This window comes from Lutjanus erythropterus, chromosome 14 (genome assembly GCF_056507025.1).
Source record: "Lutjanus erythropterus isolate fLutEry1 chromosome 14, fLutEry1.hap2, whole genome shotgun sequence".
NCBI classification, from domain to species: Eukaryota; Metazoa; Chordata; class Actinopteri; order Lutjaniformes; family Lutjanidae; genus Lutjanus; species Lutjanus erythropterus.
This window is the reverse complement of record NC_139330.1, coordinates 9,844,707-9,872,299: the sequence shown is the minus strand read 5'-3', so window position 1 is coordinate 9,872,299 and position 27,593 is coordinate 9,844,707. Positions and strand designations below refer to the sequence as shown.

The window sequence follows — 27,593 nt, the reverse complement described above, 5'->3', positions numbered from 1 at the left end:
GGCCCAAGTTGACTCATTGCATTCCTCCCAAGGTTAATGTTTGATGGAGGAGAGATGGCGAGCCAGAGATTCACAGAGCTGCACTCTTCTCTATCTCTGGCACCGCAGAACGCCAGGGGTCCCTGGGCCAGCGCTTCTTTTGGACAAGGAAGTGAAGGCCTGCTCGCTATATCAATCAGTCCAGATGTACAGTTGTATCCACAGTGAAAAGTCAGTTTTTGATGTGTCAGTTAGCACATGAGTGCGTCCAAATGAACAACCTACCAAGCTGTTTGTGTTTGCTTTAGTTCTCATTGTTGAAATAAGTGAGATGTTTTCTGTGTTGATGAAATCCTGCCAGTTTGTTGTTTTAGCATTTGAGCCAGAAAGATCGACCACATTCAGCTGGACATCAAGAGACATTTAATGGAAAATAGCTCTGCAATTAGCCTAATGAGGTATTTGTAGGTTTGCGGCCTAGTTGCATGTGATACAGATTCAATGCCCCGAGGCAGTGGTCCTCACTGATATTTGGATTTGAGCCACTTTAGCCAGAGTAAGTTATTTTGGGAGCCGCACAGTCTGGCCCAGTCCAAACAGTAATAATTTTCCATATGCAATATTTTCCTAATGCCTTATTTGTGCCCCTTTTGTGTGCCTCTTCTCCCTCCATCCTCCAAAGACAGCACAAAGTGATCCCTGCTTTATCGAGTGTGAGCAAGTTGTCATCTGCACTGCATATCCGAAAACCTTTTCAATCCACCTACCGGGACAAATATTTTTCAACAAGCAAGAAATGAATGGCTTTTTCTCTAGTCATTGTCTGCTGTGCTCCATGTTACTGTCACTGAGGCATTTTGTGAAGTTGAACCTTTTTTTTTTTTTGGAGCTACCTCTCTTCAGGGTTGTTCCCTGTTTTTAGGGCTGACACCTTTGTTTGGTTGGTTGTTGTGATCTTGTCTGACCAAATTCTCATTGGTCAGACAGTTGCTGACAGTGATAATAAAAGGAAAGGCTCTTGATAATCCATCATTGTTGGGGGAAGGACGTTCGTGCAGACCTGATGCATTTTATTTCTGAGTGACAGGCTGTTTTACTGAACATTAATATGGCTCCAAACTAATTGACACCGTGTCAGAGAAGCAGCAGTAAATCTTTACAATATGTGTGACTCTATCAGGTAGAGTCACTCAGTGCACTGTGGCTGATATAATTTAGAAATAACATGCAGAAGTATTATGTAAAGATCAACAGATCATTTATATGCCCTGACAACTGTCATTTACATTAAATTCTTCTTTGAAGGATAGCCTTTATTGTATTAAGTTTGATAGAATAGCTGGTAAGCTGCACTGATCTTGATATTATCATTGTTGCAGCCCTTGATATCACACAATTTACCAGCCTGTTTCCTCCAAGCAGTGTCTGGTATGTCAAACTTTATGGTCAGTGAAGGAGAGAAACACCAGCTTTATCTCAGCACCAGATCGTGACGCAAAGTCCACGCTATTGTAGCCTGGCTGAGGAAATCGGGTCTCAGGAGTCTGTGTATTTCCTAGTTGTAATTTCTCCTGAAGTTTCCTGTGTCTGACGCTGCAAATCTGACTGAGTAAGTTACTGACTGACTGATGACTGGTACCATGAGTATCTGTATATATTGTTCATAATCTCTGTTACTGATCTGCTAATACAGACACTGTTATTGAAATATGTATATACAGTACATTTATTTCCTGATTTGGTTTGAAATGTTTTAAATGTCTTGTTTTGTCCATCTAAAACCAAAAGATATTCAGTTTAATATGTTGATCAATGAAAAAAAGCTGGAAATCTCCATATTTGAGAGGCTGAAAACAACATTTTGCATTAATATAATAAATTAATTGATTATCAACATATTTATATATATGTTTATTTTTTTTTATCAGTTTCCTGGTCAGGCAAGTGAGTTGCCATATTTACATGCCCATTTTACTTGTCTCAGGCAAGTGGGCAAGCCTCATTGCTGAGCCCTGCTGATATCAGATTGGTACTCAGCATCGACCAGTACACAACGTTCAGGTATCATAATCAGTATCAGAAAGGGAAAAATTGTATTGGAACATCTCTGCCTTTCTTTCTTGCTTTGTCTTCCTGGTTTTAGTGCTCAGTGATACTGGCTCAAGGATGTGGAAAGTCAGATGCATACTAAGCGCTGTTAACATTGTTGTCAATCCTGAATGCATTAGTATAGATCCAGCTGAGGGAAGAAGGATCAAACAGGGTTAATAAGGAATCGGAGACTCTTTAGATGTAATAGGTAGAATGATTTATGTGCTGTGCTGACCCACCTTTCAAGAGCATCAATTGTTGGCATCAGACTGTTAGCATGCGACTGTTGCCAGCTAAACTCTGTGCTGTTTACTCTGTCAAACTGAGAACCCTAAATCCTGAGGGCACTGGAGCTCCAGCGGGCAGGTTGTTATGAGTTCCTCTGCGGAGAACTGTGGATGCTAAGAAATGCTGTTATTAATACGAGGCAGATTGAAGTGCTGTCATGACTCATTGTTGCAGGCAGCAGCAGCACTACTTGCTCTCCGTGTGAAACTGTGATCCAGCCCACTCAAACTCGCACCATCCTCTGCATGCAGAGTGAAATGCAGGCAATCGAGTCAATATCCATCCCCTTTAATATGTTTGGAATTTGAGTCATTCCCAAGAGAAGACTGGAAGTTGCTTTTTCGAGTTAGACAGGAGCAGCCTGGCTCGTGGTGCTTTTCTTCATCCTTGTTTGCCACCCGGCTGCTGCACCTCTGTGTCTCAGATTTTGTTTGCCGTTCGTGTTAATCGAAAGTATTGCACTCAAATGAATCTGCCATCTTCTCCTAACTACACAGTAGCACTTAAATGCACCTCTTATTCTCGTTGTCTTGCTGGTGATACTCAACAACAGAGATGGACTCTGAAGGAGAGTGTAATCGTGATGAAGTGCTGAAGTGGAAACAACATTGTGCTTATCCTTCTTTCTGTAAACAGCAGAGCCTGTAAAGACTTCAGCAGCCTCTACAGTCATTTAGCAGTGTTCACCTCGCTATAACCCCTGAAATACTGGATGGACTGTGTGGACAGATTCTATTGCATTTTTTTTTTTTTTTATGCTGCTCAGACTATTTGTACTGTAGAAAGAAAGTAATGTCATAAGGATGCAACATACACTGAGCTTTAAGGAGAACAAAGTTTGTTTTTCTTTTGTGCAACATAGAAATGTATGAAAATAAATAATTCATAACCAGCCTATTAATTATTAGGTGATTGTTCTTGAACACCAACCACATATAACCAGAATTTAGACACATTCATAGTAGTAATGCCAAATAGCAGAAATTGCATATTTGGTAATTGAATTAAGACCACAAAACATCACATCTGAGAAGCTGAAATCATAGAATTTGGACATTTTTACTTTAAAGAAAAATCCCTCAAAACTGTTCATCCATTAAAAAAAAAGTTGTTGATTCAATAGTTGACAACTAATCGATGAATCAACTAATCATTGTATCCCTGCTCTGTAGTAAACTGTCAGTTATGTTTCATTTGCAGCTCTGAGATTGTGAGTCAGCGGTTTGGCAAACAGGGGAGTGGAGTCAAAATACAGGGTTTCACTTTCCTTTTATTTAATCAAGAATCGTTTTGAATCTAGTATTGATTCTGAATCAAATTGTGACAGTAATAATTTGAATTGAATTGCCAGAGAATCTCACCAGCAATAAAGTAGTCCTTTTTAGCTTTTTTTTTTTTTACCCTTCATAAAGCAGAATACTTGTGATGGGAATATATTGTGAAGATTACAATCAAACAGTGTCTGATCCTGCTGTAAGATTGATTCAGCTTTGCTCAGTGTGTGATCTGCCCTGTTAGATTTATCTGCTGCTGCTCGTGGACCGGACTGCATGCCTCACTGTCAGCTAGCCTCTGCCACTCTCGTTACAAGTGAGCATGTGCACACACACGGATGCATGTGTGTGTGTATGTGTGTGTGTGTGTGGTACCCAGCAATGTAATGTAATGCTGACTCAGACTGAGTGCGTCAACAGCTGCTGCCTGTTACTGAAGAGAGACAGTGGTGTGCAGAGGGAAGGGATTTTAGAGGAGGGGGGAGACGAGGGGGGTTGTGTGTGGGAGAGTGAATAGGTTAGATTAAAATAGAATAGTACAGATTGGCTCTTTATTTCCCATCATGCCACGCATATTGATTTGACATCGTCCTATTTCAGTCCTGTCAGAAGTAGTTGTTCTCAGATGTTGTCTTTGAAGTTAAGTCTTTGTTGTTAGTTAGCTCATTTCTAATATGCCAAAACACCGGAAACAGAGACTATTTATAAAAGCAACTACTGTAAATCTCTTCATTCTTGTAAAATGTGACCTGACAATCCTATTTTTGTGTTTTCAGGCCCAAATCGCCTTCCTACAGGGGGAGAGGAAAGGCCAGGAGAACTTGAAGAAAGACCTTGTGAGGAGGATCAAAATGCTGGAGTACGCGCTGAAGCAAGAGAGGTGAGTGCCTTACCTCCCACTGCTGCTTCAGCCCACCCACAACACACACAAATACCTCAGCTAGTCTGCAGCAACTGCAGTGTTTCCATGTCTTGTACGCCCCTAAAAATAAATACCTGCCTTGGAGAGATACGGAAAAGGAGAACATGGCGGCGTGACATTCGCACTGGCCAACAGATCAGCGTCTGCTGCACCTGCACAGAGCGAGCACCACCAGAGTGCAGATCTCTGCACATCTGAGAATGTGTAAAAAGGATTATTAAAAGTAGAACCACTAGGATTTGTCCAAGCTGTTTGTAAATGCGCCAGCAAGATAGGTGGTTGTTGTGTCTCATTCTCGGGATGTCAAATACAGACGCTTTGGGTTGGTAAATCGTCCCGTGCACAGGAAAATAATGAGAAATACCGGCAGAGAGTAGGAGCTCTGCAGATACAGCACCACTACACACGTCTCATCTAAGTGATGACTGAAAGGGATCTGTGTATTGGTTTTTGGGGGGATAAATGTCACATATTATGCCTTTTAAAAGACTTCCCAGCTTCCTCTTGTTTATATTCTACATGTACCAGTCCGATGTCTCAGCTGGTGTCAGCAGAAGCAGTGAGGGAGTGTGAGTGCCAGAGAGATTCCCCCGAGTCCAGCTGGTGTGATGTCTCTGGACACGAGCATGTGTTGGCATGAAGGCTTTGTTTGCTGTCGGATGGTGATGACTCTGCACCGTCCTCACTAGGACGGGATGTAAAGAACGAGAGAGGAATTCTCTCTCTGGCTAAGATGAGCTCACCGCCGCAGCATTTTTTGTTTTTTTTTCTCTAGTAAACCTGAAGAATTGCATTGTTTTCATGCTCATGTACATTAGCCCGTCACTGTCACACACAAGGTCCTTGTGGTAGCAGCGGTGATACATTTTGCATTTCCCTTCCACCTTGACGCATGGCTGCACTCTGGAACAGAGATACATGTGTGACTTCAGCACATCTCTGCTAAAGCTACTACAAGGCTATACTGTTTCCACCACCCTAACCACAAAATATAACACCAAAAATAAAATGATCTAAATATAAATCCCCCCCTGCCTTCTTCCTTTTACCTGGCTGACAAACCACTCACTGTAACTTTGCCTGGGAGAATGTAAACACATGCTTGATTTCAGGAGAATCCAACCTGGTGGCCATCATTAAGAATAACTATACAGAACTGAAAATTTATGAGAAGTGTTTCTATCAGTATAGGTCAGGGTCAGCTCAGTAGAGATGTAACAATTCCAAAAACTCAAGGTACAATAGCACACGACAAATAGATATGACATGACATTTATTTTTATACTAACAAAAAAAAAGACAACTTGCAAAAATGTATTTGATTAAATAATAAACCGGATTTTTACAGCAGTTTTTGTTCTTATAAAAAATTTTCCCTTTCATCTTAAAGTTCTTCTGCTGATTTTCACAGCAATTGTAGTGACCAAAATCACTATCACTGTTGCAATTACCATTGTTACAGTCTACTAAAAATGTTCAAAAAGTACTGATTCACACACTTGAATACTTTCATCAACTTCTATTTTGAAAACCTCTGAATGCTTTGAAATGGCATCATGTCCTTTGTAATGTTTGTTGCTGCTGTGTCCAGGAGACCGTTGCTAACTTTAGTTGATGCTGGACTGTGTTTAGCATGAGTTATCAAAGCTCAGGAATCAAACACAGTCATCACGATAATTAAAAATTGTACCAATAATGCTAATTGTCAGGAATCTTATCATGGTTTATTGGTTAATTGATAATTGTTTTATCCCAACAATGTAATTACTGAAAACTGAGCAAGAAATACAAGCAGTCAGACAATCAGACCATTTTTAAACCAAGAGGTTAAATTTTTACCCAAACTGTTTGTTATAAACATCCATCACAGGGTACGGACTGACAGCCTTGTCCAATTTTCACCACTACACCTACCGCAGGTACCTTAGTACATTTTCCTGTGTAATGAGGGATTATCATTGACATTCAAGGTGCTTTTCCCTGTCAGTTTTACCTCTGAATGAAGTGGTTTTCCTGTTTACAACCTGTCTGACAGCTTGTGTTTCTTGCCCCGTCAGACTTAAGTTGTAATAAGCCAGAATTACCCTTCTAACATTAATCAAATTAATCACACATCACATTTTGACCGCTCCCATGCAGGTGTGATGTAATGCTGTCAGCGTGCAGCTGCTGGCAATCCGGTCACCGTCTCCTCCCTCAGCAGTATAACCACAGAGGAACAACAAAACCGCTCTGTGGTCGACAGTCGAAGACACTGGTTGTGACGACTATAAGCTGGGAATGATGGGAATTCTATGAATGCAAAGAAAAGCAGTTGTGAAATGCGGCAAAGTCCTCCGTGGATAAGTGAAGGTTACGAATAGAAAGATGTAAACCAGGATGAGAAGCAAATGAATGGACTGGCTGCAGGTATCTTAATTTGATTCGTGAGGTGGGAGACTGTCTAGACTAATGAGAGCCTGAACACAACTGAGTTAGACAGGTGTCAGAATGGGTTAGTTAGGTCATCCCTCCAGTCAGCTCAGAGGTTACAGACATTTTGCCTACCTGTGCTGCTGAGTGAGGAACATCATCATTAAGTTCGCTAAGCATGGAATCATCCTCTGGCTGTTTGTAGTGTATATTTATCTACTTTTCTCCAGTGAGATCGCTGTAGACTCTGCCTCAGGAGCAACACTTAACCCAGGATTACTATCACTTTCCCCGGTTGCTAAGCAACAGGTCATGTCTCCGAGGGTATCTGAAAGCAATATTAGAAATGGCTTTCTGAATGTAGGATGTACCCAATTTAAAATGAATTTGATTTGGATGGGGGTTGTTTCACAGGCGGAGTAGTGGTGGGGGGGGGGGGGGGGGGGGGGCTGGCTGTGTGAACTAAGGGGAGTGAGAGCGCTCCTTGTATTGACTCTTAACCTCTTATATGGATGTGTGTGTGCAGTCAATTGAAGAAAATGCCTCTCAGTTCTGCAAGGGCAGAAACAGATGAAAGCTATACATCGCTATTTTCTGTGTCTTGTAAGCCGTTTTATAGCAATTTTTTAATGCAATATGAATCATTTTTCAGTGGACTCACATTTGAATTCACATTTTTGTTTTACATGTGAGAACAGTGATGAAATTCGTTCAGGGCTCAGCAGTAATAGTTAGCAATAATGTTGTCCAAATTCTCAAAGAATCTAATATACTTTTTCAATACTATGTATTTAAAAACAATGCAATACTTACATTTCATTGTATCAAAAGTACCGAAGCTATTAAAAAATTATCAAAGTCCTCATTCAGGACTTTACTTAAGTTCAGTCTTTATTGCTCTTCTTGAAATGTGGCAGTTTCAGTGACCTTTTCTGCTCATGTGTCGCAGTTCTGGTATCACAATGTTTATGATTAATTATTGATCATTTACTTGCCCTTAAGAATTTAACTGATTAAACATGAATTAATTGATAATTAATTGATAGTCTTGAAGTGACAGTAATTGGCAGAAAATGAGAAAAAAGAAAATTAGGGAAAAAATTTGCATTTTTTATCTTATTAAATATTAATGATGAATCAGTTGTTCATGTTTTCAGCTATTGGTTAAGTAAAAGGCACAACATTTGTAACTGTCAATTCTAAGTGTCAACCATTTTAAGAAATTGGCAATCACTTCTTGGCCTCTGGTTGCCTTCAGTGGCAACCACTTTTAAAAGTTTGTGTTCAGTCCTGAGTTTGTTGCTTCATAAATGGGATTCTGCACACATTTCTGAAAACTATTGAAAGGTTTTGTTGATTAATTGATCATTCCATCAAAAGAACATTAGTTGTGTAAGTAATTTATTTAAAAAAGGCAAATATTCACTGGTTCAAACTACTGAAATGGGAATATTTGCTGTTTTTTAAATCTCCTGTGATCTGTAAATTTAACATCTCATCTGAAAATCAGACAGAACAACATCTTTGAACAGAGAAATTATGATCAGCGTTGTCACTGTTTTCTGACTAGACCAAAGTAATCAAACAATAACAAAAATAATTGTTAGTTTTACCATGATACATATTGCTATTTAAAACATATTCCTTGTAATCTTGTGATAATAATTTCCTCCACACTACCTGACAGCCGCACATAGACGTGAATCTGTCTAACAAGCGAACATGTTTGTGGGAAGTAGAGCAAGTTGCTGTTGGGACGACTTTCAAAGCTTATGCAGATGCCACGCATAATGAGTTTTTTAAATAGCTTCTTTTCAGACCTTTTTGATCAGCCCTGTCTGCCTTCTCTTTTTTTTCCTCTTTCTCTCTCTTTTCACTTCCAGAGCAAAGTACCACAAGTTAAAATATGGGACGGAGTTAAATCAAGGTGACATGAAGCCTCCGAGCTACGACTCTGGTAAGTCTACGGTGGCTCAAACAGCCAACTCCACCTCTTCATACTAAATCACTGTGATTGTTGAGTTCACATACCTCAAGTGACGGGACTGGTACGCATGTGAAGGCCGCACTCATGTTGAATCTTGTTTGCCTCGATAGCTTTCTTCTCAGTGTCCTTTCTTGAATTCTGAAAGAGTTGCTATTGTTCTTGCGGATGTACTGAACAAGTACTGAGCTACTTAAAGAGTCAGTGAACCATAAATGTGACCAAGGCGCTTTATAAATATAATATAGATTGATAGGATTCATGATGGTACATGTAAGAAAGAAAAGTCTGGAATAATTATTATTTCAGTTTTATTTCTTATGAAGAAACTCAATAAAGCTGAGACGCCCAATATGAAGCCTGCCATGACATGTGACTCAGGCAACAAAACCCGCCATTAAACTGAACTGTAGTATCGATAAGCTCTGAAGTTCAGTTCTTTTATTGCTATTTTTTAATGTTTTGGTGCAGTTTATTACCAGGAAGCTCCCCTCTCTTTCTGTGTTGGGACAGCTCCTCTGTACACACACACACACACACACACACACACACACACACACACACACACACACACACACACACACACACACACACAGAGCGAGGTCAGGGCACTTTTCTCCCACTGATATTGCAAGTGATAAATGACTGTACAAGTCATGTAATACAATCTCGGTAACATAGGGGCTTTTTGTGATGATTTGTAACTTGAACAGTGTAAAGTTAATATCCAATATTGATTTGTTGCTCAGTGTTTTCACTGTGATGCTTAACTTTATATTTTTGTCTGACTTAATTTTTCAAGCTGATGCCAAATTTCCATCTGCAATTACAAAGGTGGACAATACAGCTTTTCAGCTTAATTTAAAACACTGTGAGTTAAAAGTAAGTTTAGTCAAAGTAAAGCAAGTCTCAAATTTGTGATTCAGATTTACCTCATGTTGTGCAGACCTCATCTCTTTGGGCTTTTGGCAGTTTAAGGACATCAGTTTGGACTGTGGGAAATTGTTTTTCACCATCTTCTGACAATATAAAGTCCGATTAATCTACTTACTAAATCTACTTATTTGTAATGAAAGTAATTCCTGGTTTCAGACGTGAATGTAATTTTTTTTAACGCTGTGAGCACTACAAATGAAATCCTTAAGAGCTTACAAATATTGGAAATTTGAGCATCTACAATGCAATGACGGCTACACCTGCAGATGACGTTTGTGTGATTTGATTAGAAAGCTCCAGGAAAGCTAAATGGATGTTGTGGTTAGATTTGATTTTTTATTTATTTCAAATATTTAAAAAATGTATGTATAGGGGTAAAAAACTATAAATGATGACATAAATTAGCATTTCATGTCCAAAAAGGGGTAGGAAGGAGCAACATGTTTGTCTAGTCCTCCCCCCTATTCTGTACTAATACAATACAAGTCAATCAGTTTCAGAAATCCACTCTCCTCCTCTGCATCCATCCTCACAATTACATGACTGTTTGTCCTCTTTATACTTAATCAACAATATTTCATAATAAAGAATGTGAAAAGAGAAAAAAAATCCAACTATAACAATATCACCCTAAAAGTGTGTTATATTCCCCTTCCTCATTTCTGTGCCTCGCTAAAATACTTTCCTTGTGCATCTTTTTCATCTGTCTGATATATGTAATTTGTTTGATTTTTTTTATTTACTCCAGTCCGTTCCACAAAATCACCTCACATACCTTTAAGATGTTGTTTCAAATTAAATTTGTCACTTAAATTATAAACACCCCTCTCTGTCCACAAAGAGTTTTTGTGTGTCGCCAGGAAGTAAATTATTAGTGTGTCTCCAGTTGTTTTATCAACTTAGTGAGATTTTGAGCACAGTGCTCTTGATCAAACGTTAAAAATTTGGAATAATAAAAGCTAAACTCTCTGCTTGCACACAGCCTCCATAAATGAAGCTGAAACTATTTCACCTCTCACCTTTTGTTTTACAGTGTTATTACTCCTGTATTGGTGCACTACCTGTTTCTGTCATATTTTTGTAGTTTAATTGGCCTCTCATGTTCAAATCCTCTGCCATCATTAAGTCAGATTGCGACATTTCCTCTCCCCTCTCCTCATCTCTATTCATGAGGGCCGTTCAAAGCAGCCGAGCCCTTGAAGTGTTGATGAATGAGGGGAGGGGAGGTGAAGGGGAGAGGTGTTAGGTGGAGGGGATGGAAGAGGGGGAGACACAAGGGTTGGGAGGTGTTGCTCGTATGGTGGCGCACCTGCCCGCTCCTCACCCTCCTGAATTAGGCATGACCCACTTTTTGAGGCACCCTCGTCTGTCTGCCCCGCCAAATCAACCCCTTCAACACACACACACACACTTGCCCCATCTAAATCTTATTAACACGTCTCTCTGCTCCATACCAAATTCCCAGCTGACTCGCGAATGGAGTGCTGACGTAGTTGAATATCAAAGTGAGCTTTGAATCTCATCATTGTTTGTTTTGTTTGACCCATAGAGAGTGTGTGTTGTTCTGGATGCTGTGGGTACACACACACACACACACACACACACACACACACACACACACCACTGCTCTTTCTATTATGTCATGAGATGTGGTTGGAGCAGAGACCAGCCATTTTGAAGGTGTCAGAATGCATCATTAAATACCAAATGTCTTGTTTTAGCATCATAGAACAAGCTGTCGCTAATGGATTTTAAATCTCTGTTTCTACTGCTGGGGTTGTTGTGTACACAGTTTTAAGAAGGCAACAATCACCTACTGGGATGTAAATATTTGGATTGAGGTGAGGATGTTGAGGATAATAATTCTGGTCCAAATCCAACCATGAAATACCGTAAAAGGTGACAGGGTTTGAGTATTAACACCGACACAGGTCGTCCCCCTGAAGATTTGACTTAATTTGGAGACCCCTCAGTCTGCGTGCAATACAGTTACAGGATAAAACAACAGCAGTCACAAAAATGAACAGGGAAAACATTTCGATGAGGAATTAAAGGGAATCCTAAATTTATTTTTGTATTAGCTGACGCCCTTATCAAAGAGCATTCTGCGCTGGTGTTTAACTGGTGAGAGAGTTAGTTGGTAAAGAAGTTTCATCTCTTGCTTTTTAGCTGTCATTGTGCTCAGAGCAATGAAACAGAATGACAAGCTGTAAACTTTACAAACTAAGTCTCTAAATCACCACAAACCACAAAGCTAACTCTGCCGGAAGCAGATACAGTAATAGGTGATAACACCAGAGCACACGGGGCAGGTGACACTTGTGCTTATTATTACCACTGACAGGCTCGGATTGTAATCCTAAATGTCTGTTTAAATGTTTGTTTAACCAGAAAAAATCTAATTATTTGCTCTGGCCAAACTGAACCAGACTCCTTACAAAACATCATCATTAGCTTCATTAAGACTAGACAGATACTAAATAAAACTCACCCGAAACGTTTTGGTTTTTCTTTCAACTGTTCCAATGATCAACAGCTCTGGTTTGGTTGAAATAAACCCTTAAGTCACGTCCTGTCCAGGATACCTGTACCTGCCCCTGTGCAAAGTTATTAGAGATAATCAAATAATAACAAAGACTTAAAGTTATTATTTTATTTAATCCAGGGCTGCAATGACTAAAAAATACCAGAAAACTGTGAAAAATGTTTGCTCCATATTTGAAAGGTTGAAAGAAGCGTTATCTGCCATTTTGCATGAAAAATTGCTTTAATGATTCATTGATTATCAATTTTTTTTTATCACTGGCCTGGTTGGGCAAGTGAGTTGCCAGATTTATATGGCATTTTATCTGCCCAGGGCAATTGGGCAAGCCTTATTGTTGACCCCTTATGACGTATTCTCTCAGAATGAAAGATGTGGTTAACAGAAAATGGGAAAAATGGATTCAGTTGAGATGCAGTTCAGTTGATGCTATAATAAGCAGATAACACAGCAAACTTTATTAGTTGTGAACTTAACGACAATCAAACTAAAGTGATTAAAAAGTTGTTGTTGTTTCACTCTTGTTTAAAGAGTGAATGTAGTGACCCCGTGTTGACTTACTGAAAGCAGCTATGTGCCGGATGCATGTAGTTGCCAGGATGCTGTGATGCAGGAATGTTCTGGTCGTGTTTACAGAGTGGAAATAATGTCAGAGGCCGTGCTGTTTGTGGAGGCCTAATTTGTGTTCTTCTCTTCTCCTCCAGATGAGGCCAACGAGAACGAGTCGTCTGGATCGCTCAACAATCAGCTGTCCTGGAAACAAGGCCGTCAGCTCCTCAGACAGTAAGTGCACATGATTTAATCCTTCTGTGACAGCCTTCAACCCAGAAAGCAAAATCACTGCGCTAAAATTAACTGTGCTAAAGTACCAGGATGTTGACTGGCCACGGGTTGACTTTCTCTGCTCTAGTATTTTAGTATTTAGCCACTTGTGTCAGACTTAAGAGCTTTTGTGAAGTGTATGACTGTGCTAGAAGTGCTAGGGCACCAAAAAAGCGAGGGGAAGAGCTCCCTCACATGGGCAGCAGCAGTCATTACCTGCTCTGTGGTTTGCTTTGTTTTTTCTCTGGTGTACCCAGCTGGCTCGGGAAAGTTTGGTTATCATATCGTCCCTCTCTCCAGATATTCTGTGTAAATAAATCGGGCTGCGGCCTTTATCCCAGACGCCATCAGGCGGCCTCACGCATCATCTGCCTCAACATGCTGACTGACGAGGGAGCCAATTTATTCCTGACTCTGTGTCAAGGGACAGATCAATAATGTGCTAAGACACCCCCTCCCTTTCAGTCAGTCGCCCGTGCTCAAACTGCTCGAGCTCCTTCTGCATCCCTACAGGGTGGGTGTAATATTTGATGAGTAGCTCTTCTTGCCTCGCAGAGCTGATACCGTCAACTAGACAACTGCCAGAGGACCTGTCACTTTTGACAGTAACAAGTACTCGACTCCTTCTCATCTCTCATCATATTGAAGTCTTTGTTGTAAATTAACTTATTGTCGCTCGTATTTATACGGAACACTTCATTAAATGAGTCTTTGATGCATAAAAGCCTTATTTACACTGTCTCTGCATCCTCTTATCCAAACTTCCTCCATACTACACTACACATAGGTTTGTGTTCCTCTCATAATAGTCAAGTTTATTTATAGAGGATGTGTAAAAACAACAGACTGTTACCAAACTGCTTTACAAAGAGATTACAAAGTGAAACTCGGGCAGGAAACAAATAAAAACACAGGAGTGATGAGTAAAACTACAGACTTAAATACGAATGTGTGTATATATAAATCAACTTGATAAAATCATAACACAAGCAACAAAATATAAGCAAATAAAAAAGAGAGTGTGGTCTTTAAGAAGAACATAAACTATGTTTAACACACATTTAACTTATTTCAGCCCCACCATAGACCAGTTTTGGGGGGAGATGGGAGGTTAACAGGTGGGCTGGGAACCTGTCAAGTTTCGCTAGTCATAAACCTGTAATAATCATTGTGTTTTTAGGTGGCCATTTAAATTTAGAAAGTTTAGATTGTAGAAGAGCTTAGAACATTATGACTGAAGTGTTGAGAGAAAATGACCAAAAGTCCTTCCAGAATTCCACATTAAGACACCAAGACTTTGAGGAACACAGCAGAAAAAACCCTGCTGCTATTGTGTATCGAAAACTTTTGGCTTTTCAAGAAGGCACTACAGGCTCTGAAAGAGAGTAATGTTGGCCGTGGACGTCCATGTGGAGTTGAACAGGTTAAATTCACTGTTAACCAAATGCAACCAGGCTTAAGTTCATTTACCTTGTTCCAGGTACCTGCAGGAGGTGGGCTACACAGACACCATCTTGGATGTTAAGTCCCAGCGGGTCCGAGCGCTGCTAGGACTAGCCGGGGACGGAGGCGGGAAGGCGGGTGAACGGACCGGTACTGAGCCTTTGGTCAATGGGACGGACACATCAGCAAAGGGCATGGGCACCAGAGGGTAAGTGTTCTCCTCCAGTGCTACTATAGACTGAGAGATAACAACAAACAATAACAGGTTCATTGTAACAGTGTGCAGGAGGGGGTGTCTTGGTTTCAATTTGTCTAAGAAGTAAGTATCAGTTATGAGGCATGTCACATTGTGCAGTGAAAGTCAATCTGAAACTGATGTGCTACGATGAAAGATGAAAGATGACAGAACACATCATCACTGTGTCGTACTCATTCCTGATGATCGGTGTTACTGTTTCGAATTTTACTTATCGTGATAACAGTGATTTTGTCTGCAGACGATTTTTGTCTTCTGCCTTATGAGCACAGGCATCAGCCAATTCCAATTACCTCAAAATGCCAGATAATCGCCTGATTGATCCGACGATTGATTAGTCTACTTGTGTCTGGGACAGCCGAAAATCACACAGTGTAAAGTGCCCTTAAAGGGAAACAAACCAACATTTACTACAAGCCCGTTGCACTTTAGAGTGAATCAGCACAAGATATCAATGTAATTTAACATCAGCATACAACACAGGGTTTAATAACAAAATGAAAGTTGTAGTTCCTTCATGCTACTGTACTATACAGATACTATATACTTTTTTTTTCTTTTTTAATTGATGCATACTGTGCTGTGTGCAGACACAACTCCTACACACAACTTGAGAATGTAAGCGTTGTAGTGATCGTTGTTAGTGCAACTGTGTGTTAATGCATCATTGTTCCTAAACAGGAAAGCTGAGCTCTCTGAGACGAGCGCCGTACTCGAGGCCTTCAAGTTCATTGAGAATGCAGCAGCTGAGTTCAGTGATGAAGATGAGGAGGAGGACAGCGAGGGGAGGGACAGGACTAATGTGGAATCCAGGACGGTGAGAAAACAGTCCGCCTTCACCTTCTGCACTCACACTAAGTTAAATATAAGTTGTCCCCGTACTGTTAATAACCTTAATATTCCCTTTCCCCACCCAGATCCTGAGGAAGAAGCCCTCATCGTCATTGTCGCCGGCCAGTATGGACACCAGTGAGGACCCTGACACAGAGGAGGCACTGAAGGGCTTTGACTTCCTGTCCAGTCCAGACGAGATGGACACCTCGCCGGAGTCCAGAGGCAACGGGGACGGCACAGACTGGGGTGAGTCATGGATCAGTGGAGAACAGAGCAGGGGTTGAATGATCTAGTGGGGATGTCACAACACCAGAAATGTAACTGTCAATACCAGTAACAGTGAGATTCCATGAGTCTTTATACCATGGAAAAAAACAAAATAATAAATCCCATATACATATTTTGATGAATGATGAAGCAGAATGTTAGGATGGTAGCCTACTGCTACGAGCTGTGGTCACATTACAATATCTTAAACATGCAAGCCATTAGGTTTAGACATTGCAAACGTGGAACATGTTTGGCTACACAGTAATGCCAGCTCTCCCAAACAAAAATAATGTTAATGTGTATTTCAGGAAGGATAAGAAGGAAAACACTTTGGATAAGCTGTTAATGAAACGTTGACATGAAGCGAAACTCTCTGAACTGCTTCTCTAAGTTGGAAGTATTTTCTCCTTTCATGTGAAAAGTTCGATAGCACTGTTTGCATACCGGTTTTTCCAAATTTATTATTAAACCCCGATGATCCGCCTCGGATGCAAAGTATCTCCATGCATGACTATTTTTACTGTTTTTCCTTTCTATGAGTTGAGGCGGAGCTGTCGCAGCTGCATTTATCACCACCTTCATAATGCTGTTGACAACACCGCCTACCAGAACAACAACTTGCTGTTCTTCTGTGCTGGTTGGCGTTTTTTCCTGCTTCCACTGGCATTACCAGAACAGACTAGAACACTTTAGAGTGTGTAGGTGTATATTCTGCACCTGACAGGTCCTGAATAATTGGATCAATGGTACTGTTAAAAAAACAAACAAAAACAAGTTCTGTCACTTTTTCAGAATATGTTTTCATCAGGGATGTTCCTTGCAACAAATTTCCCTGTCAGTTAACTGGAAACTTCAATTTGAACTATCTGACTTGTGTACAGGTAAGAAAACACACAGTAGAAATTTAAATGCTGCTGAAACTTTAGACTGTTGCATTCTGAATATTGCGCATTATTCTTCAAAGTGTGACAACAACTCACTCAAATGTTTTATCTTTTCAGACCGAGCAGGATCACAGCGTCGCAGCGTTATCTTAGATAGATGTATATATCTTGGAGGCAACAGTTAGCTGGTGTTGTAGATTAATAAAATATTAATAAATAGTTTTATCAACTAGTATTTCCAGTGCTGAATAGTGAGAGGAGCAATGTTTAGTCATATAGTCGACTAATCACACACATCCCTAGTTCTTGTGACATCCCTCCTATCTAGACACCACAGATACAGTTATAGTACCACCAGTATCAAAATGTTTGTTTTCTCTTGCACAGTAATAAGCAAGTTTCAGAAGAACTGATAATATCGCTAATTATTTTATGCTGTAATCCTATAATTTGCCTGTTTTTCTAAATTTGACTTCTTCTCATAGTTTGATGACTGTTCATGGAGTACTCGTCATTCACATATCATGCTGTGGTCATAAATCATGATGTTTGGAGTTTCTCTGTTTAACCCATAGTTTGTGATCTTTTCCACTGTGTGTTCCCATAGCCAGCCTGTGACCACAATGTCTCTTCCACTCCTGTGTGTCGTCAATTCAACCCGATTCCCTTTGAGTCTCTCTGGTCCTTAAGACCATGAAAAAAGGCAGAAAAAAATGGGCTTGATGTCATGCTGAGGTGTTTCTTTGTATTTGAACGTGGGTTTGAGTCATACAATAATTTGATTTCACAGTGAAGGTTTTATGATTAGATTGGTTATGACTCAGAGTTCAAATGAAATAACTCCCCACATGGCATTAACTTCCCTCCCACTTCTTCCAATAGAAATCCTAAAAATATTAAACAAGATGAATCCTGCTCCCAATTACAGCGAGTCTAATTTCACTGAGGTGGTAGTGACCTGCTTAAAGAAAAGATGCTCATCTCAGCTCCTACAGGCCTCCTACTCTCCTGGAGACTCGACAAACCTCCAGGAGAGTACGGGTCTGAGAGAGGTCTCTGCACCTCGACCAGGGCAGTTCCTCAACAGCCTCTCGGTCTGGTTTTGTTCCCCCTGTGTAGAGAAGGACGAGCAAGGTCCCATTTCTGAGGCCTGGGACGTGGACCCGGGCCTGATAACCAAACTCAAGGAGCAGTACAAAAAGGAGCGCAAGGGGAAAAAGGGGGTGAAGAGTAAGTCCTGTCAGGCGTTGCTGCCTCCCTCCTCCTCCTCTTCCTCCTCCTCCTCCTCCTCCACCTCTTCCTCCTTTCTTTGTAGAGCCTGACTTTCCTGAGTTCAGCCAAAAAAAACGCCTCAAATCAAAAACAGAAACATCTTGGCTGTTTTCTCTCATCTCCTTCTTTAGCTGCTCCTTTATTATGCCGTTTACTTGGCATTGCTCTGTCCTTTTGTCTGTCATTTCATACCGAATGTCTCCTCTGTCTTCTAGTAAAACACGAACATGCAAAATTGATCACTTTTATTTTCAAACTGTAATGCTTGATGCATGTGTTTCTGTCTTGTTTTAATGTTTTAATTTATATTCACATCATCATCTTGTCTAATTTGTCAGACATTAATGTGACAGTTAGTCATCTGTCCATGTCCCATCTGGGCCAGCGTTAGTCTCCACAGTCATCGTTGTCCTACATCAGTATCTTCTCCAGTCATAATATCATAATTATCTTCGTCCTCATCTGTCAGCCATGTTAATACAACAGTAATAAGTCATTTTGCTGCAGTTGTAAATTGGTGGCAATTAAGGGCTTTTTCAGTGAAGTGACTCAGCTGAATACTACTGCTCTCAGAATAACAGCCCACTTCAGATGAAACATCATTCAGAGGCTGAGAGCTCTTAGATTTTACATTTATGGGGCCAAAACTCTACATCGCTGCTGTTTTTCTTTTTTTTGTTTTGTTTTTTTTACTGAATCATGAGTTCAGTAACTCAGTTCTTCTCACTTTCTCCTTCGTTTGATTGCATCATCACTTTTTACACTTGGCTTTCTATTTTTGCTCTTCACGCCGCATCGGTACGTTATCACTTCTGTGGGTGTGTGGAGAGGATCAGCAGGAGATCTGTCAGGGATTTCTTTCTGTTAGGGATTTTTTTTTCTTGCAATTGTACCTTTGGTATACTGTATTTCTCTGCAGCAGGGTTGAGATTTTACTCCAGCACCTCTTCCTAACTGGAAGCAATGTGAACGAGTGAACAAACATCACATTGTTTCAGTTTCCTCCAGTGACAATGTCCTAATCTGCAGAGTCAAATACTTGTTTTGTGCACTTGCTTCACCTCTAGCCTATTTTCTTCGGTCAAAATCAACAGATAGATATGATCCCCAGCATCCTTTTTGAAGGAGTATCCTCAAAACAAATAAATAGTGTGCAGGATTTAGTGGCATTTAGTGCTGAAGTTGCAGTCTGCAACTTCTGCAACCAACTTGCCTGCTGAGCGTGTAGGAGAAACTATTGTAGCTGTGAAACTCGATAATTCTTCTTTTCCGGTGGTTATACACTAATGATGATGATATTAATTTTTTTTTGCGTCACAGTAGCATTTACAACATTACAGAAGAGACAAATGTTAAAGACAAGAAACAAAAATGCATGCATTTTATGTAATAATGTGAAATGAAAACATATTTATCAATATTATATTGAATGTCTGCTGTATTCTGCCAACAAATCCTTGTACATTTTACACACTGGACCTTTAACTGACTCACCTGCAGAGGGACGAATCACAAGCAGTGCCACTGCGCTGGACAATTTGGACATTTTCCAACCTTATTACGCTTGAGTTCGCTTGGTTGCTGTGTGTTAGGAAGCAGTGTAAGGACCTACACGTATTAACGCTCATAATCAAAAAAAAGCCTACATAATGAATGAGTAAAAGATTCTGCCTTCACACAGCCACACTTAAAGATGAACGTGCCTCAACACCTTTTCTATCTCTTCACTTCATCTAACAAAGACTCTGGTGCTGACTTCCCTTCATTTTCTCTTCTTTTGCATCACTTATTCATTTATTATCTTCACTTTCAGTGCTGCTTTCCTTCCACATTCATCCTGTGTTCTCTTTTTCAGCTTGTACTCACACTTTTGTTTAATAAAACATTTTCTTTTCTTTTTTTTTTTGCCTCTTTTCCTTCCCCTCCATTCTCCATCCCTGTTTGTCTGTTTGGTAACACCTTTGACCTGACTCGTTAAACAGGGCCAAACCGGTCCAAGCTGCAGGACATGCTGGCAAACCTGAGAGATGCAGAGGACTTGTCCCACATGCAGCCTCCATCCACACCTCAGTCCCGGCCCAACGCGGTCCGGTTCAACGAGCACGATGCGAACCGAACAGATGAAGGTGCTCGAGCAGAATCACCTGTAGATTTCACCAATGACTTGTTATGTCTTTGTCAGACTGGAGAGGTTGTATTTTTATTAATTCATTTGTTATTTCTCGCAGTCGAGGCGATGACTTTCCCTCCCACCTCGGGAAAGTCGTTCATTATGGGCACAGACGATGCCATGGAGAGCGAGCTGGGCCTTGGGGAGCTTGCTGGACTCACCGTGGCCAACGAGGCCGACAGTCTGGCATATGATGTGAGTATTAGGAGGCAGAGCAGATTTTAAGAGCCAGGGGACTGTTTCTCTGGGGAGAACTGTCTCTGTTTGTGTTATCATTGGAGCCAAACAGAGCCCACCTTCTTCCTCTAATCTGCAGGAGATTTACAGTCACATCACACGCTGAAAACTTGCCTTTTGTGTCTTAAACAGCTATTTTTATAGATGCTGCTTTGAAACTGTGATACTGGGAAATATAGGATGTTGTCTTAGAAAATTACTCAAAACAATTTATCACTCAATCAAAATAGTTGGCGATTAGTTTAATAAGAGACTAATAATCGATTAATCATTGCAGCTTAAGGTTGTAACATGCTTTTCTAAGCTTGGCTGATTTTAGTGTGATGGCAGGATTTTAAAGAAAAAGTGGGTAAGTGAGTGTTCATAAGACATACGTAGAATTGGCATAAATTTTTTAAAAATGGAATTAAAAAGAATCATAAAAAGTTATTTTTCATCACAAAAAAATGTTATTTAGAGTAGCCCGACTGCACCCCAAAATAACAGAAACAAAAAGACAATAAGGGAGAAAATAAATCAGAGGAGAGGGAATTGAACTAAACTGATGTGAAATGGAAGCAGATACAGAAAATAAATATTAGACTTTAATATTAAGATATTCTCTGAGCCAAACATATTCTATTTTATTTCAATGCATATTTTATGCTGTCTTATATTTTCTTATTTAATTATTCCCTTTTTTTTATTTTCCTTTCTTTTCCATTATTCAGATTTCTTATTCACTATTACTGTTGATATTATTGTTCTTCCTTTGTTATGATTATTATTTGCTGTGATTATAGGGAGGAGGGGATATACAGTAGCTGTTACAAAGTTGTTTGATACCTCAGAGATGTAAATACTGTAAAGGACTATAAATTGATAAATGGAGTATAAACATTTTTTAAAAAAAGAGAACACTCTATTTTTTAGTTATTAAGGTAATTTAATTCTACAAAGCTGCTTCAACAGCAGCTCATTGTAGGACTGCTGATTATTAAGTAAATGTTCTGATTGGATGTCTTCTCCTCAGATTGGCAACAACAAGGACGCCATGAGAAAAACATGGAACCCCAAATTCACTCTGCGCAGCCATTTTGATGGGATTCGAGCTCTGGCCTTTCACCCTGTGGAGCCCGTCCTCGTCACTGCCTCGGAGGACCACACGCTCAAGATGTGGAACCTGCAGAAGACCGCTCCTGCCAAAAAGTAAGAACGTCTCCCTCCACAATGCTTTTCCAGTACAACCCAAAGAAATATGTCATTGATTCTTACGTTTCTCAGCCAAAAGGAGCAAAATGAGCAGCTTTAAATTCACTTTTTGTATGGATTAGCTGTCCATTCCTCCATTATCTGGTCATTAGAGTCTCTAATACTCAGACAGCAGTGTGTTTGGTTCAGTCGCTGTGCATCAGAGGCAGCAGACTGAGCATCGTCACACAGAAAAGCTCTGCTGCTGATTACGGTCCCATAAGGAGGAGTGTCTGTCTTTGTTGCTGCACTGTCACACGATTCAGCTACAGGAAACTGTCCCCATGTGACAAAGAACTGACAACACTCTGCTCCACAAGACTCATTATGTCACGTCACAACTCTGCAGCCCACATGCAGGCTGTAGTAATGTGATGTGTTTATTTTTAGAGGCTGAAATCATCTTAGAGTCGAGGCTATTGTGAATAAGACGATAACTAATAGATCGCTGGTATAGCAGCAAATTGTACATCCATTTATAGCTTTTTACCTAATCGTCAACACACGTTAACCTCTTCCTCTCCTTCTCTACTTACTGTAGACCAATTTTTGTTCAGGGGGGGACAGGAGATCTTTGGGAGAAATAGCAGGTTCACAGTATATTCCACTTAAAAGTGTTATACATCATCTATAAGCTGGGAACCTGAAGATTAATTTGAGATACGATCATATGATCTGAAAGAGAGTATTGTCTACCATTGATCAGGTTAAGTTGGCACTGTTATTTGGTTTTGTACGCTACATTAATACACATTGTTTGTCCACAGGAGTGCGTCTTTAGATGTGGAACCGATCTACACTTTCAGGGCCCACAGGTAAAATAAACAGATAAAAAAATATTTTTCTGTGTCAGCGTTGGTTTAATAGACAAGAAGTCTTGATCATTTGTGATTATTTGAACCACAGGGGGGCTGTTCTGAGCGTGGTGATGAGCAGTACAGGAGAGCAGTGTTTCAGCGGAGGGGTCGACGGGACTATACAGTGCTGGAACACCCCCAACCCCAACATCGACCCCTACGACTCCTACGGTAACCAACGCCGTGCATTTCTTCTGAATCTTGAAGAATATCAAATCAGGTGAAGGTAACTGACTCGTGTTGTCTCGTGTTTTTCTGTCTGCAGACCCATCAATGCTGCGCGGAGCGTTGTGCGGACACACCGACTCCGTCTGGGGTTTGGTGTACAGCAGCGCACACCAGCGCCTCCTCTCCTGCTCTGCAGACGGGACCGTGAGACTGTGGGACGCCAACACCACCTCCCCCGCCCTCGCAGTATTCAACGAAGACAAAAGTACTGACTTCAAGCTTCTGTCATGACTTTTCTTCTTACTAAATCTTTGCTTTAAGTGAATAAATTAACATAAATGTATCTGTCTTTCTGTGTAAAAGAGCTGGGAGTTCCCTCCTCAGTAGACCTGGTGTGCAGTGAACCGGCCCACCTGGTCACGTCCTTCACAAACGGGCAGATTGGCCTCTTTAACATGGAGACCCGTCAGCTGGTCCTCAGTCTGGAGTCCAATTTGAAGCCAGGTAGGAACTGAAACGCAGCGTTTAGACATCCGAGCAGTAAAACTCTCCAATAATTTATTTTTCTTTTATTTTCTCCAAACCCACGAGATCACAGTAAAGCAAGATGCAACCACTCAATTAACAATAAACAGTTGTAAACAGACCCACCCTCCATACAAAATGCCTGATAAATACAAACGTATATAAAGTATAAGAACCACAGTAAATTAGACAGCCCCAACAACAAGATGGCAATATTAATGATACAAAAAATATATGAATAAATAAAAGAAACTGACTCTCCACTAATTTCCCGTCTGATAATAATAAAACACAATGAAGTTCAGCACATGTTGAAGGCAGCTTTATACAGTCAGTGAAGTGCTGAGTGAAAATATGGCTCTTGAGTGACATCTAGTGGCAGCTGTTGGAAACATGTTCTCACCCATCATTACTTCCGTGTTGTGATTTTATTTACAAATTCCAAATTTGCTGCCAGTTAGAATCTCTTAAAATGTCTTAAATATTTATTTATTGAAAGCTGAAACTGTCTCAAATTCAAGTGCAAAACGCCTGTACATTTAATCTTTGGTGATATCAGAGACTTTGAGCATAGAAATTCAAACTCTGCTCTGATATCAGGGCTGCAACTAATGATCGATTAATGTCTTGATTATTTTCTTAATCAATTAGTTGTTTGCTCTGTTAAAATGTCAGAAAATGGTCAAACGGTGCTTCCTATAGACCAAGAAATGTCTTGTTTTGTCCACAACCAGAAGATATTCAGTTTATTGTGGACCAAAGGACTAAGGAAACCAGGAAATGGTCACATTTAAGAAGCTAAAATCAGAAACTTTTGACATTTTTTATTTAAAAACTCTTAATTAATCAATCAAAAATAATCAGTCAGACTCTTATGATTAATATCATTTAAGACAAATATGTATTTTTCAATAATAAAATAAAAGTAAAATAAAAGTATTTGTATGTCATTTTGCCTCACTTAAAATTATGAACTGACAATATATGTATTTATTCATAAGAGTATGCCTTCAATTTCACATTTGATGTTTAGCTTTATTTAAAAATAGCCTTAACTTTAATTAAACTGTGGCATTAAAGTCTTTAATTCAGATGATACATATCTACACTCTGTTTAAGGCTAATGGTGCGTATCATAATATTATAATAAAATCATGTCCAGTGTTTTTTTTTACCAACAATACTTGTGAACATTCAAAACATCTACCCAGAAAGTCTAATATTTTCACAGATCAGAAGCGTTTTCATTCACATTGACTGTCGACCTAACGTCCCTCTCCTGCTGTGTGGCGTCTGTTTTTAATCAGGCACTCCCTGTCAGATCAACAAGGTCCTGAGCCACCCGACTCTCCCCATCACCATCACCGCGCAGGAGGACCGACACATCAAGTTCTTTGACAACAACAGCGGGAAGCTGATTCACTCCATGGTGGCTCATCTGGATGCTGTCACGAGCTTAGCAGTAGATCCTAATGGACTTTATCTCATGTCAGGCAGTAAGTACCTCTGAACCACCGTCTCCTTCTGCTACAGGACGTCTGCAGAACTTCTCCTTTATACATGAGCTCATTGATAGTTTGCCTCAGACCCTTTCTGGCAGTGACAGTAAAGGTGTCAGTGGATATGTGAAAATCTTTCTCAACAATGACGCTGTCAGGTGGCCGTATTTTACACATTACTCCTTTAAAGGCATACTTTGCATTATTTAATGTTGGGTTGTATGAGGTACTAATCATTTTTCAGTCTATTACCTATGGTATGGCTTGAAGAGAGTGATATTTGTGGCTAAAATACCTTTTGTAGCTGACCCCGTCCACAGCAGTTTATTGCTTAGCTTCCGTGCTGGTTCTCCTCTCTTCTTCTCCAAACTGGGGGCGTGCAAACCACCATCTACTGTAGGTAATAAACTGACTGTGGACCTCATGCAACTCCACTTAAAATAATCTGAACTATCCCTGTAAGTCTCAAGTGTCAAATCCATGTTTTAGGAGAAACTGGTTCATGCTCACAGTTACTTATAGAAATCATTTGCTGAGTCACCGCTGTAACTCTTCGTCTCCTCTGCAGGTCACGACTGCTCGATCCGCCTGTGGAACCTGGAGAGTAAAACCTGCATCCAGGAGTTCACGGCCCACAGAAAGAAGTTTGAGGAGTCGATCCACGATGTGGCGTTTCATCCGTCTAAATGCTACATCGCCAGCGCCGGGGCGGACGCTCTCGCCAAAGTGTTTGTATGACGCGGAACTGCGTCTCTCCCTGCAGCCCCGCTCTCTGACTCAGCCTCCCGTCATCAGGGACCAATAGAGACCCGGGAGGGGAAGGACCTTCAGGCAGGGGTCCAGTCCCGCCTCTCACAGCCCACTGGTTTCATGTCGGACTGGTAGACTATGTAGCCGCTAGCCTCAAACGGGCTCTCCATAGAAAGGGTCGGCAGGGAGGGCAGTCCGGAGGAGAACTGCTCTCCAGTCGCCCATCTACCATCCAGGCAGGCCTGGGTGTGACGGGCCACAGCGCCCTCCCCCCCTCACCCCCACCCCTCCAGACTGACTCAAACTCAACCTCCGTAGCTAGGAGGCTCAGGACAAGTGTTAAAGAGTGTGGAGTGGAGAAATGAGGTTTCAAGCCGGTCTTCTGCCCCTGTGACTTCACGCTCATCCCAAACCTCCTCTGGCCCTCGACCTTCCTGCTCAGACAACGAAAACAAAAAAACAAAACAAAAAAAAAAAAACAGGTCCGGGCCCTTTACTCCAAGTCAGGTTTTGTGTTGTGTTGTTCCAGAAACGTCGGGGTACTGAAGGCTCGCTGGAGCTGTCGCGGAAGCCTCTCACTTCTTCTTCTTCTTCTTCTTCTTCTCTGCTTCCCAGACTGACTCTGCTTGCTGGCCTGCCTTTATTTTTCCTTTTTAAAAACACGTATTGACAAATGTGCCTTTGCTTTAAAAAGGTCTTGAAAAATGTTATTTTAACAAGCTTGTTTTTGGGGAACAGGGAGGGGGAGGGTGGGGACGGCGGAGAAACGGAGCTGGTTGTCACAATATTGTCGATTTTAACATTGGATGTAAAATTACAAATGCTTATAATAAACAAAAATATATATTCAGTCTTAAAATTTACTGTGCAGCGTGAGTTTGAGTGCTCCTTTTTGATAAGTGTGGTTGGGGAATCAATTTTGTGCATTTCAGGGCAAAGCTGGTAGAGTGATACAGACCATTAATATAATGCCTGTCCGTTAGATTCAAGTTATTGTACACTTCAGAAGTAAGATTACAAACATAAGTGTCCAAAGTAAACCATCTTGGTTATATAATTGCAATTCAAACTTGGTCCTAGATGTCCATTTTAGGAGTAACTAATTGATTTTGGCCAGTTTGCTCTTGTTTGAATTGAATGGCTTGTACTGTATGTAGTTTTCCCCAGTTGTGTGGACATGCTCAACGACTACAATGTGATGTATCATGTCCAGATATTTACAGTAGTCCAGTGTTTAGCAGGAAATTAGTGCAGTACTGTAGGGCTGTTTGAAATAAGTTAATCATCCAACACTGAGGGAAGACAAATGTCCTGCAAATTCCAGTTTACTGTAAACTGTGATCTGGGGTAAGAAAAAAAAACTAAACAAATCAATCAAGATGTTGTACATGTAGAGTACAGCTTCAAATGAGCCATTTTCTCAGTCACTGGTTTGTATATGAAAGTATGTTCAAAATAAAACCTGCTGTAAAATCTTTGCTGGGCTCCGATGTTGGTCATTTGACAGACGTGAAAGATGTTTGCATTTTACAGAAATTACAATGTGTTTTTACAAGTATAGAAAAAACTTAATGTTTTGCACTTAATGCTGAATTTACAAGAAGGCAAAGCTGATTAAGAATTCGTGAAGCTGTTTTATTTCCTCGCACTGTATAAAAATGTGTTTTTGTTTTTAAACAGCGGTTCGCTTGAACAAAAGAACAAAGAAAGACATAATGTGTCATTCATGTGTCACACTTGCTGAATTTACAAGAAGGCCAAAAAATCATATATATATATTTTTTAGATTCAGTAAATTACTCTATGGGCGACAACTTGAGCTTGAGTTTTGTTTTGTTTTGTTTTTCTAGAATTGTTTACATTTTGGCAAATTGGCACCATGAAAGTTATGCCGAATTGGCTATTAGTAGTTCCTGTTTGCAGTGTCCCTGTGGACGTACGGACAACT

General features: G+C 40.5%; 1 protein-coding gene across 2 annotated transcripts in view; it reads left to right on the top strand.

The window, feature by feature from the left end:
- Positions 1-27,123, top strand: part of LOC146315195 (striatin-like) — a 38,928-nt gene extending 11,805 nt beyond the window's left edge. The window contains exons 2-17 of one of the 2 annotated variants that reach the window (XM_084735335.1): positions 4,409-4,512; positions 8,850-8,923; positions 13,133-13,211; positions 14,731-14,901; positions 15,631-15,766; positions 15,867-16,029; positions 18,057-18,167; positions 20,192-20,335; positions 20,438-20,574; positions 21,629-21,804; positions 22,614-22,661; positions 22,753-22,874; positions 22,969-23,136; positions 23,235-23,375; positions 24,704-24,892; positions 25,464-27,123. In XM_084735335.1, the coding sequence (XP_084591461.1) occupies positions 4,409-4,512; positions 8,850-8,923; positions 13,133-13,211; positions 14,731-14,901; positions 15,631-15,766; positions 15,867-16,029; positions 18,057-18,167; positions 20,192-20,335; positions 20,438-20,574; positions 21,629-21,804; positions 22,614-22,661; positions 22,753-22,874; positions 22,969-23,136; positions 23,235-23,375; positions 24,704-24,892; positions 25,464-25,633 (2,133 nt within the window). In that variant the 3' untranslated portion in view covers positions 25,634-27,123. The remainder of the gene's footprint in view (positions 1-4,408; positions 4,513-8,849; positions 8,924-13,132; positions 13,212-14,730; positions 14,902-15,630; positions 15,767-15,866; positions 16,030-18,056; positions 18,168-20,191; positions 20,336-20,437; positions 20,575-21,628; positions 21,805-22,613; positions 22,662-22,752; positions 22,875-22,968; positions 23,137-23,234; positions 23,376-24,703; positions 24,893-25,463) is intronic. The other variant, XM_084735336.1, reaches the window with a different exon arrangement.
- Positions 27,124-27,593: the final 470 nt, after the last annotated feature.